The sequence below is a fragment of the Sceloporus occidentalis genome, unplaced genomic scaffold (assembly GCF_023333645.1).
Source record: "Sceloporus occidentalis isolate IW3139 unplaced genomic scaffold, rSceOcc1.0.p SCAF_71, whole genome shotgun sequence".
NCBI classification, from domain to species: Eukaryota; Metazoa; Chordata; class Lepidosauria; order Squamata; family Phrynosomatidae; genus Sceloporus; species Sceloporus occidentalis.
This window is the reverse complement of record NW_028317051.1, coordinates 3,867,763-3,879,870: the sequence shown is the minus strand read 5'-3', so window position 1 is coordinate 3,879,870 and position 12,108 is coordinate 3,867,763. Positions and strand designations below refer to the sequence as shown.

Sequence of the window (12,108 nt, the reverse complement as noted above, 5' to 3'; positions counted from 1 at the left end):
CAGAGGGGGTTGTTCGATACATGTAATGATTGTAATAACGTGAAGGGGTGTGATCAACCCAGTTATTAATGTACAAGATACTGTAACAATAAAATATGCAGTTTTAAAGGGGTTTAAGAGGTGGCAGTCGCGCATTCCGAGTGCTGTAAAGTGCCGAGGCTACACACTCCCCTCCCACGTGATGCCAAATGAGCGGTCTCTTGGAGGATTCCTACAAAATGTGAATCTGAGGGATGCACTTTGCATTTCCATGAACTTTTGCTTCGACATTAACATCTGTAGATTCCCATGGATTATTTTACTGCTGGGAGGCAGATGGTGGTTCCTCGTTTTTGAGGCTTTGGCGTCGCTGTGCTTTTCTTGCTGTTGAATTAATATCACATTCTTCTGTATTTGAACCTCTGTAAAACTGTTAAGAGATGATCAGTTTCAAGACTCGATATGCAAGCCCATGTTTTCTAAGCCAAAGACCAATTTATTAAGAATGTGTTAATGTTGAAGTGTGGATTCAAATGAATGCTTCAGATTGCGCAATGAATAGATGTAGTAGAGCCTTCTTTACCACTCCTATCGGTTGGTCTTACTGCTCTGTAGCCCTGCATGCACATTGGTGCATAGTTTGTTTGGTTTCTCGAATATCTGTGAAGGAAATGAAAACGTACCGTATGGGGAGGCATTTCTTTCTCTAGCTTGTAATTCTATTTCAGCTGGCAGCCGATGGGTTAAATCCAGGCAGAGGCCATCCTGTATTTGGCCTTTGAACTTGCCCGTTGCCTTAGTATCTATAACTATGAAATCAGCGAGGGCAAAGTATACGTTTAGGGAAAAGCTTGTAAATATTCATACTGTAAAAGCAGGAACCGATAGCATCTCGGGGAATACCGGTATTCTAATTAAAATATGCCAGCCTGCTATGACGCATGCTAATTGTATTGGAGAAGTTTCTAGGAACCTGCCAATACAGCTTCATGATATGGAACCCGTATGGCACCAAGCAATGTATAGATATGCCGGGAAATAAACCTTGATATATTTATACTATGCCAGTTTGCATAAGATAGGCTACTCTAAGCCTGTGTCTGTATATGTGTGTGTATAATATATATTATATTTATATATATGTGTGTATATAAATTATAGCTGTGTTGTGGCTTTTTCATTGGTCTGAGTAAACCGCACAATGAGTTAAGGGAAGGGGCCGTATTTATCCGCACCGACTTATTTTTGGAGGATTTGGTGAGCAGTGTCCGGAATATGCCTTGGCTCACAAACATAAAGGGGGAAAAAAAACCTCTTTCGGCTTTTTTGTTCTTGTTAGCACTCCAACCTCGCTTGGCAGTAGTCTTGTTTTCTTTTTTAGATTCGGTAATACGTAATGTTTTACATGATCAAGTGCAGTTCTGTGCTGCCAGAGCTCAGCGCTTCTAAATGCTATTTTCCGGATATTTTATTGCCACATTAGTGTCATTTCAGTAGCGCTGTATACACGAGTGCACAGCTATGCAGTTTTTGTTTTGATTCGTTTGCAGTGTGTACACGCCGGCTCGCTTAGCGGAAAAGGGGTTAAATGATTTGCCGTTGCAGCGTTTAATGGGCTCGTCTGTATCCTTGGTTTCATCAGACTTCTGGCATATTTAATCCATCTATTTTTGGAAGGGCTTCACTGATAGCAGCCTAGATTTCTACATTCATTAAACCCCGAGTCCAATAAGCAGGTTATTGAAGCAGAACATTTCTTGCTTTTCAAGAACATTTCTTTGTTGTGTTTAATTGTTGGCACAGGAAACAAATACCCCCCCCCCCCCCGTAACCTTTTATTATAGGGTATTGCGTTACTCCAAGAGCTGTGGTATCATATGTTGTAAATGTGCGCCAAAGCCATTTAATTTATTTATTTATTTTTTTCCACTTGTTTTTCTCTCCCTTCTCTTGCAGCGAACATTTGTCCTGCTCTTTTACCTTCTTCCTCCACGGGGAAAGCAATGTTTGCACAAGCGTGGAAATTAACCAGCACCAGCCAGTGTACCACCTTAGCGAAGAGCACCTCACCCTGGCCCAGCAGTCAAATAGTCCATTTCAAGGTAAGATATATTTCAGGACTTATGTGATCTGTCGCCATCTCCCCAATTCTATATACTGCAACACATGGGTGAAGTATCCATGTATTATCCAATAATATATATATGTGTATATATATATATTTAACACACACACACAAACACACACACACATCTTCTCGTAGGTATCTTTCGCTATGATCATTCACCCTCCTTAACTTATATCTGTTAAGCTGCTGATTGTTGGTAATTAAGTATGAGATGAGGAGAAGAGAAGAACTTGTGCGCAGGAAATTGATTAGATGATGCTGGCGCTGCCATACACTGCTGTCGGTCTAGCGCTTCGATGAAGAAAGTGTTAAATTAAAACAATTGCACTGACTGTCCAAAAAAAAAAAAAAGCACACGATGTCAGTATTTTTTAACTATTGAATTTAGTTACGTCTTTAGCCGTCGCAGCAACAATTCCCTCTTTCAGAAGTCATGACTAGTGAATAGCTTATCCAGATGGAGCAGAACATTGTCCGCAGTATGGAGCTGTGGTATAAGCTGCTGAGCATTGTTTACGCACCATAAGTAATACGTATACATGACGTAAGAATGCAGGGCAGCTTGGGGCACATGAGTTTTGAATATTTAAGCAGTTTATTCATTGTATTTCAGCATAAATGTCATGGAGCTCATGAACACCTGTGGCTTTGGAACACATTTTGTACACTGAACTGTTCTAAAGGCTTTAATTCTATTCCGTAATGTTTTCCTCCCATATGACTGGCTGCTGATGTGTTTGTGCCATGGTGGCGATGTGGCGGATTTGTTTTTACCCTATTATATATTGGAGCCGTTTCCCTCCCAGTTGCAGGGTGATGGGTATGGATTTTGCAAGGCTGTGGACGCTGCACTGCTACTTTTGTACTGTACAGCTAAACAAATGGTTGCATGCGTTCTTCTTCTACGACGGCATCAGTGTTTAGCATGGCGTATGGATCATTCATTTAATGCAGCTGCCCGAATACTGCCATTTTGGGATGTTTAGAGGCGTTACAGCCAGCACATTTCCCCACATCAGCACAGCGCCTCACCCGAGCGGGACCTGTGAGCTGTCACCGAATAATGGAGCTCGGTAGGGTTTCAAACCCCTTCAGCTCACAGTGTGAGTCGATGGGCTGTTAACTAGAAGCTGGCATTGCTAGGGACAAAAAGTGAAGGGAATAGGCCAAGCAAGCTTCTGCACCCATAGTGAAAACTGAGTGAAAGATAGCACATGTGGAATCTAGAAGCAATAAAGTCTAGCTTTAGAATAGATTTTGCATTTGAAAGCAAGACAGCGCACACACATACTGTTTATACTCGAATACATAGTCTTTTGTTTTCACAATAAGACATGGTCGCATGCAATTAAATATAAGTAAACGTGCAGAAGATGGTCACTTCTGTCCAAGTGGGTGATCTGGCATGTTCTCTGCTTCTACTTTAGTTGAACCTGATTTGGGTCATCGAATTCAACTTGGTACCATAGTGTATTTTAGTCCTTTTTTTAAATTTCGTTTTATTTGAACTTTATTTTAAACCTGAAGTCTCCAATTATTTAATGATTTATTTAGTGCCGTTTATGTTCTGTACAATGGATCTACTGCTGTATAGATTATTTTTAAACCCGCCAGTCCTGCAAATGTGTCAAATATGTTAATTTTCTCTGTAAAGGTTTGAGAGCATGCAAGGCTTATTGCATGTTGCCGTCTGAGTATGTTAATTTACAAGCTGTATTCTTGACTACTTTTATTAAGATGTATTTTTCTTCCTTCAGTTATCTTAAGCCCCTTTGGATTGAATGGTACCCTCACAGGGCAGTCCTTCAAGATGTCAGATTCCTCAACAAAGAAACTAATTGGTGAATGGAAGCAGTTTTATCCGATATCATCTAGTGTTAAAGAGTGCTCAGAAGAAAAGCCAGATGACATGGACTGGGAAGATGACTCGCTGGCTGCTGTGGAAGTTCTTGTTGGTGAGTCGCTTTATTCTCGTCCCTTACAGTGAGATGTCAATTTAAATTCAGAACGTTTGTTTTCCTGATACCCGTCCTCTAAGGGTGCAGCTGACAATAGGAGCAGGGCTTTGCTTTGTAAAGTGGTTTGCATGGCTTAGTACCAGAATCATCTTTGTGTAAATTCTACTAGCTGATGGTCCTTTTGACGTGAGACCGTTATGCTTTTAGTGCAAAATGTTGTTTTGTTTGTTTTTTTTTTTAATTCATTTAATGAATTAAAATCTTTTAAAATAAAGGGAAAGTGGCCAGTATGGTGAATGCCGGTACCTGTACCTAGCCTTGTAGTATTTGCTGCCCATTATCGTTTATTAGGAATACGTCCTGTCTGCAAAATCCTCCCGTCCATGGCTGTCACTGCAGCTTTCTACAGGACACCACGTGTGTGCCGCTCGTAACAATCCCAAATCCCATTTAAGCAGCAATGGTTTTCTTGTCGGCCTTATTGACATGCGTGGTGCATTGAATCTGTGCGCAGAGAGGAAAGTACTTCGGCGCTTACAGCTGGATTCAAAAGGCATCCTGGTCCCAGAGGAGCAAGAAATGTGCCAGTGAAAATTAGCAACCTCGCACTATTAAGTTAGCATATGGAATAGTAACAGTAGTTCGTGTTGATGAGCTTAATCTGCGGAGTCAGTGATAATAGTTATTCTCTCTCTTGGCAGCACAATCACAGACAGAAGGGCTACTTTTTGAGAACAATAATATAAAAAGTTTTGGGTTTTTTTTTTTATTAGAGAGATTTGTGATAGTATTCAATATTTTTGGCACCAAAAACTGTTTATATAAAACAGTGTGTATTGTCTAGGAATGCTACATTTGTGTTGCTTCTCCATGTATGTTCTTTCAGAAACGTTAAAATGTACTTGCCTTAGTCCTTGAAGCAGCAAAGGTTCTCTTGATGTGTGTAATGCAGGGGGTCAACAAATTTGGTCCGGATATAGAAGACCGCAAAAAAAACAAAAGGAACCAACTTTTTTCTTTTCTTCCCCAGTCATGTTTTTGTTTTTCTATATTACTGCCTGGTCTGCATTTAAAGGATGTTTATTGGGCCAATACAGTGGTAATGACTTTGTCTGAAGTCTGTGATTTTGTGGAAACAATTTGGCTATTTTTGAAAAGCAACAGGGGAACATTTGTTGCTACATGGTGTAAAACATTATAACCTGGGGGTGAGATGATCACATGAATAACCATGTTCTTTTGATTTTTAGCTGGTGTCAGGATGGTATATCCAGCGTGCTTTGTTCTAGTTCCTCAGTCAGACATCCCTACTACCAACCCAGTTGGATCCACTCACTGTTCAAACACCTGCTTAGGTGGTCAAGTGCCTGCTTCTTCCAGAGATCCGGCAATGTCTTCAGTAACTTTGACTCCACCGACATCCCCAGAAGAAGTTCAAACAGGTGAGAGAATACACTTTTCCCTTTGTACAGTCAAGAAAGCTGTCATATTAATATATTATTGTGAATATATATATATATATATATATATATATATATATATTTATTTATTTATTATTGAAAACAAGTCAATAGGCAGGGGTACCTTGCATGATTATGCTTTCTTTCAAAAGAAAACACCGGTTTGTGGAACCATCCAGATTTATTGTTAGCTTGTTTTAATATGAAAACCTGCTAAAACAAAACGGGTAAGTTTTATTCAATTATAGTCTCTGGATTGGGATAGATGAATATTCTAGGTTAATAACATTTGGATACAAGCTACCCTTACCTGTGTTCTGTTAGTTTCAAGCATATGGATTTACAGTAACTTGGTAATGTGGATACGAACCACTTTATATTGCCTTGTTGCTGCTTGTTTAAAAGCAAACCTTAAACTATAACTACACAGGAGTAGACTGCTCCCTTGATCACCAGTTTAATGCTGCAAGTCCTGAAATGATCTCTATTTATGTTTGGGTGATTTGTGATGGCTACTAAAGTAAGTTCTACTTGTATATGGGTTGCAGACCCCCTCTTTATGTGGTGTTCTACTGAATGTATAGCTGTAATTAGTAATTTCTCTTGTTTATGCAGTTGATTCCCAGTCAGCACAGAAATGGGCGAAGATTCCCTCTGTCGCAGACAGCTTTAACTCTGACAGTACTAGTCAACATGGTGGAAAGATACCACGAAAATTGGCTAACCAGGTGGTGGATAGGGTTTGGCAAGAATGCAATATGAACAGGTCTCAGAACAAGTAAGTATTGACAAAGACGGGTATTGTCTAGAAAGCTTTTATTTTCTCATTTCACTATATTTGATCAGTTTTCTTAATTTTGATTTGTCTTGTGGTTGGATTTTCTTTTCTTCTTCTCCTTTAGGTAGTTCCTGAAGTCAGTAAAATAGAAAGCATGATGTTCACGTTGTTCAATATTAAAGAGAAATGTTATGCATGTTGCATACTTTTAGCCAAACAGTTTGCCCAATGCATTAATTGCTCATCTTTGATAACATACTGAATTAGTACAGAAAGATATAGTTCTGCAAGGCTGCTATTGACAGTATTTTAGCAATTATATGTTCTCTTTAATGACTGTAGCTTATGGATCAAGTCATTGATCGACGTTGCCCTCTGCCATTATTTGTAAGGACTCTTCCAGCACATGCAGAGCTTCCCCCCTTCCAATGTCTCTAATCCTTGCCTGCAAGAACCGGTCACAATGAAGTTGGTCAGTATTTATATATATAAAAAAATAACCTTAATTGCTTAATTTCATTTGTAGAAGGAAGTATTCTGCCACCTCAAATGGTGTATGTGAAGAAGAAGTAGCTGACAAAGCAGCATCCTGGGATTTTGTTGAATCCACTCAAAGAACAACTTGTGTCTGTTCGAGGTAATTTTGAGTTAAAACATTTTGTGGAGTAGTATTCCTTTAGACCTACCTAAAATTGTCACATGAGGAATATTGTTTTGAGCAATTTACAAGCTGCTCCCTTGTGTGGACAAATTTGGCAATAAATTATAAGCTTGGTAAAGTTGAAACCTTTTAGATAAATTTAGTGAAGTGTGAGACTTAATCTAAGCAATCCTGTATTTATGCGTGTATTGTATGTAAAAATTCACATTGCACAGCAGTATACCTTTTTATAAACCGCGGCCACATTGTTGCTTCAAAGCTAATAAATAATTATGCTATGTACTCCTAGACACTCCATGTGATGTCTAAATGGAATGATTTTTTTTAGAACGGTAGTAGCTGCAGCAGATGCGTAAATATTTTTATGATTTTTTTTTTTTTCTTCCAGGCATAAAAATCTTAAACAGAGAAATTCAGGTCAACCAGGGCAAGTGGTTCCTGCAGGTCCACAGCAACAGGCAGCCCAAAAGCACAAGACTAATGAAAAGCAGGAAAAGGGGGACAAACCCCAGAAACGGCCACTAACGCCTTTTCATCACCGTGTATCGCTTACGGATGATGTCAATGTGGATGCAGATACTGCCAGCCAGAGACTTGGGATTCGAGCCCAGGACAGTAGAGGTCGCTTTTCGAATATTCGACCCAATGATGTAGCAAAAACCACCCAGATGCATGGCGGTGAACTGGCCAGCTCCCCTCCGCCTCCCCCACTCAGTCCTCACCCTTGTGAGGCATTGGATGAAGGAGGTGAGAGTATCAAAAACTCATCGACTCCTCAGAGTCAGCACTTCTACCAAATGCCAACCCCGGATCCGCTGATTCCAGCCAAGGCAATAGATGAAAGGATAGATGGCTTATCGCAAACCTTTGCTCCGGCGTTCCCTGAAATGTTAGAGCCAACGCTGTACGTCGGCACCGCTGTTAATTTGGAAGAGGGCGACACCGACAACACCTGGAAGTATTACAAAGTTCCAAGGAAAAAAGAAACTGAATTCCTCCCCCCACAACTTCCGAATGATAAATTAAGAGATGATGCCTTTGGGTTTTCTGGAAAGGAAACTACGTCTGTCACAGAGTGAGTAGTATATGTGTTGTGTTTTCAGTTCCCCTTGCTCATTATTCGGTCGGGCAAAGCCTACGTTCTAGTGCTTTATGTTCGTTCAGGTTCAGCCATATTTGGCATTAACTTAGTGCCTGGTAGTTGTGTTCTAATGAAAGTCTGTGTTTGTGTTCGTGGTGGGGACTCAATAGATTTAACTTGGGTTTCTGATTTAAGAGTCTCTTGGCTGACTGATTACATCTGCTTAAAAATTAAATATATGTGTATAATATATATGCACAAAAAATGTATGGTATGTAATGCCTGGAGACGGGTATAATATGCTCAGATGCTAACAATCCAATAGGTGTATATATTCTTTTTTTCTTTTTTTTCTTTCAGCATTAGCTTATTGATACCAGTACTTGTTTTTTTTTAATGGTATTAAGAGATCTATCACATAAGTTGTATAGTTAAATTACTTCTCTTTTACAATCATTTAAAACTATCATTTCCATGTCCCAGTTTGTAGCATTAATTCCCCTTTAAGCTTTATTTGCAGTACAATTTTGCATGATCGCTTCCTGAGCTCTATTTTTACCTGCCCAGTAAAACTTCTTCTGGTGACCAACGATAATGTTCTGGAATGTGAATTTTGTAGAATGTAGCCTTTTTAGTTGAAGGTAAAGAATACATGCAACATACCCCCCCCCCCCCCCCGTTCCTTAATACCCATAAGAAACCAGTGTGAATTAGCACTTTAAGTGTCAGAATTTATTAATCTAACTGATCAGGTTAAGTAAGTGCCAATAAGTAACATTTAGTTAAGTGCCATTTTTTTCTTTCAATAGGTTAATGGTGCAATGTAACAAGCCTTTGAAGATATCAGAAGAATTATTGCACCAGTATCAATGCAAAAACCAATACCCAACACCAGCTGTACTGGACACAGATCAAGAACCTGATCCATATGCATTTGTAGATGGAGATGTAGAATTCATTTTTTGTGACAAAAAAGATAGGCCGACCATAGAAAGGGAAATTGGAAAAAAACACAAGGTGAGTTACCCGTGGTCAATTGCTTAAGGCGAATCAGATGCTTAAAAGAAGTTACTGCCTTTAGTTGACGTATGTGTATTATTATGCCACACATTAACTGATAACAGATCTTACCGTCATTTCTCATTGGTCTGTATTTTGATTCAAGCTTGGCAATGATAAAAATTTACTGGTCATTTGTAGGCAGAAGATGGATCAAATGTTGCTGTCATGGGGCAAGAAGTCGAAGATGCTATGTCACTCTTCAGTCCCTCCGTTAAACAAGGTGAGATTTGTACCAAAGTAAAATGTAAAAATAAAAACCTCTTATAACTAACATTCTCAAAATCTGATACACCTAGCGTTTGTAGTGTTATAAGAATAAATTTGCTTTCCAAATGTGAAATAGTAGAACCAAGTATGCATGTGCCACACTGTTTATTAGGTTTAACCCTGATTAATATTGTTCTGTATTGTTAACATTACCTTTTTTCCCCTTTTTACTACGGCAAGTACTTCTCTTTCCCGGGCTAAACTAGGAAGAGTTCTCCCTACCCTACGTTGATTGTTACAAATATCTGAGCCTTTTCAGAGCCCCCCCCCCATCAATCCTCACCCCCACTCACTTGGCACTCCCAAGCTTCAAACTGAATTTCTAAGCCATCTTAAAGGGACACTCCAGCCACCATGTACAGTATGATGCCTAAGCCCCCTTGCATATGCATTTGCCTCCTTCCCTGCTCTCCAGGTATTTTCCGTGCAGTGTTTCAGTAAATCTCTTTGCCTGTGCACTGACTTGGCGAACGCTGGTGGCTGTTCAGACCTCTGTGCACATGCATGAGAAAGTGCTCCCTAGGGTTTTAATGGGAGCACTTTCAAGCCACTGATTGGCTGCTTTAAGCAGCCAATCAGTTGCAGGAATAGTTGGACCATGGAGGAGGAGGTAGCTGCATCTTATACCTCAGGTAAGAGCTTTTATTCAGTTTTAAAGCATTCTTATTCGTGTAAGGGACTCTTTTGTGCGGCCATAATCTTGTAAGCCATGCAAGATTTTTTTTCATGTTTAGTTATGGTTTCATCGTACTTTGTACACTTGTATAGTGCCACAGTTTGGTAACATTGCCTGTTCTTTGCAGATGTTCAGCGATCAGCTACTCAAGCCAGAACTGCTTCAACCAGCCTCTTTCATGAAACTGATCTTGTCGTCTCGTTTACAGACCTTGATAACCTCTTCAATTCTGATGAAGATGAGCTCACTGTACGTCTTTGTTCTGTAAACGGGAAACTTGTTTTGATTCTCTTAAATGTTCAACTACAGTGATGGCAAACGTTTTGGGCTCGAGTGCCCAGTTTTCTGCATGAAACCAAGTTGCATACCTCAAAGTGCCAACACTGCATATTAAACATGGAGAGGAAGTTTTTACTGTACACAGTGTAGATCAATTTGCCCTAAGCATAGAAACATAGAATGTGTCAGCAGATAACTGTTTCAAATAAACCAATCCCATTCCCGGGATCAAAAAATACCCTTATTATAACCCCACCCTAAAACATGGCTTTAGCCCAGACCTCTGATGAAGCTCTGAGGAGCGAAACATGTCAGGGGGGCTACTTGTCTGAGTTTTTAATTAGCCTCTGTCACTGGTCATAATTGAATTATTTCTGTTGTTAGGACTGCAGCCATCAACAGTATGTACGACCTAATATTAGTGTTACACAGCTTATGTTACTGTGACGTATACCTTTTATAGTAGGACTGGTGACACTGGTGTTTTAAAAATTTTTTTTTTTTTTTAGTTATACCTTTTAATAAACATATTAATAAAAGTCATGTTTTAGGGTGGGGTTATAATAAGGGTATTTTTTGATCCCGGGAATGGGATTGGTTTATTTGTAGTTGTAACTTACCCTTGTTCCCGCTGGGGCATTATTTTGGAATTGCAGATAACTGTTTGGCCCATCTATGTGCCCAAGCAGAAAAAAAACATGAGGGTCACTCTTTCATTCACACAATCATTACCACAATGCATTTTTCAAAAATCATTCAAGTAATTCATCCACTCATTCATTCTCTTTCACACAATTCACCCACACTAATTCATTCTCATTCATTCTCACACTTTATTTCAATATTTTTACTACCCTTCCCCTTCTCACTATCTACCCTCCCTTTGTAGTTCACTAACCCTGCTGTAATCCCGCTGTGCTCGCTGTTTTACTGTCGTATTGAGACGCTCAGCATGAAATGAGACCAAGATAGAGGCCTCACACTCCCACCTGAAGTCAGGGCAGCACCGAGGCGGGTGGTGGCAGGGAGCGGAGGAAACAGAAGGGCGCTGAGTGGTTGCTGAAAATTTTCATGAGCGGCTGCGCGGCGTCCCTCTCTCTCCTCACACACACCCCAAACGCCGGCCCTGTGAGTCGGAAACCTGGATGCGTGCCACAACTGCCCGTTGTGGCATGTGTGCCATAGGTTCGCCATCGCTGTTCTACTATGTTGTTGTTAACCACTTGCACAAATGTTACATATACTGCATTTACAACAGATGTTTAACTTTGCACATTTTGTCATAAGGCAAATCATTCATTTGATTTTATTTTTACTTTGTTTTATTTATAGCCTGGATCCAAAAGAACACTTTACACCGATGACAAATCCAACAACAAAGAGTCAAAAGCTGGAAACCTAGACCCTTTGCCTTGCATAAGTAATTAATCTCATTTATTGCCATAGTTTAAATCCTGGGGTTGACATTGTTTCTCTGCAGTACATTAACTGGGATTGATTAACGTTTTTTGTCAATGCATAGCACATAATAGCTTGTGCAACCCAGCAGAAATAAAAATGGGACCTCAAAATAAGCTGCTTTAAACAAGATCTGGCACGTTTTCACATATCTAGATGCCTGGAACAGTTTGTCTTGTTCCATTTTAAGCAGTTCATGATTTTCTCATTGTTCTGTTAATCAAATGGCCATGTGAGGCACCATAGCTGTTTACTGTAGTCATGTGAAGAAGCCAGATATTGAGATACACAATATTACTGTCTTCCTTACGTTTTTTTCTT

General features: G+C 39.8%; 1 protein-coding gene across 3 annotated transcripts in view; it reads left to right on the top strand.

The window, feature by feature from the left end:
• The window catches only part of LOC149286279 (mediator of RNA polymerase II transcription subunit 13-like), a 49,361-nt gene that overhangs the window by 26,149 nt on the left and 11,104 nt on the right, over window positions 1-12,108 (top strand). For 2 of the 3 annotated variants that reach the window (XM_089494280.1, XM_089494279.1), the window contains exons 4-13: window positions 1,936-2,081; window positions 3,865-4,062; window positions 5,316-5,507; window positions 6,141-6,303; window positions 6,830-6,940; window positions 7,353-8,039; window positions 8,855-9,062; window positions 9,246-9,327; window positions 10,178-10,299; window positions 11,662-11,749. In XM_089494280.1, the coding sequence (XP_089350406.1) occupies window positions 1,936-2,081; window positions 3,865-4,062; window positions 5,316-5,507; window positions 6,141-6,303; window positions 6,830-6,940; window positions 7,353-8,039; window positions 8,855-9,062; window positions 9,246-9,327; window positions 10,178-10,299; window positions 11,662-11,749 (1,997 nt within the window). Of the gene's footprint in view, window positions 1-1,935; window positions 2,082-3,864; window positions 4,063-5,315; window positions 5,508-6,140; window positions 6,304-6,829; window positions 6,941-7,352; window positions 8,040-8,854; window positions 9,063-9,245; window positions 9,337-10,177; window positions 10,300-11,661; window positions 11,750-12,108 lie in introns of all 3 variants that reach the window. The other variant, XM_089494278.1, reaches the window with a different exon arrangement.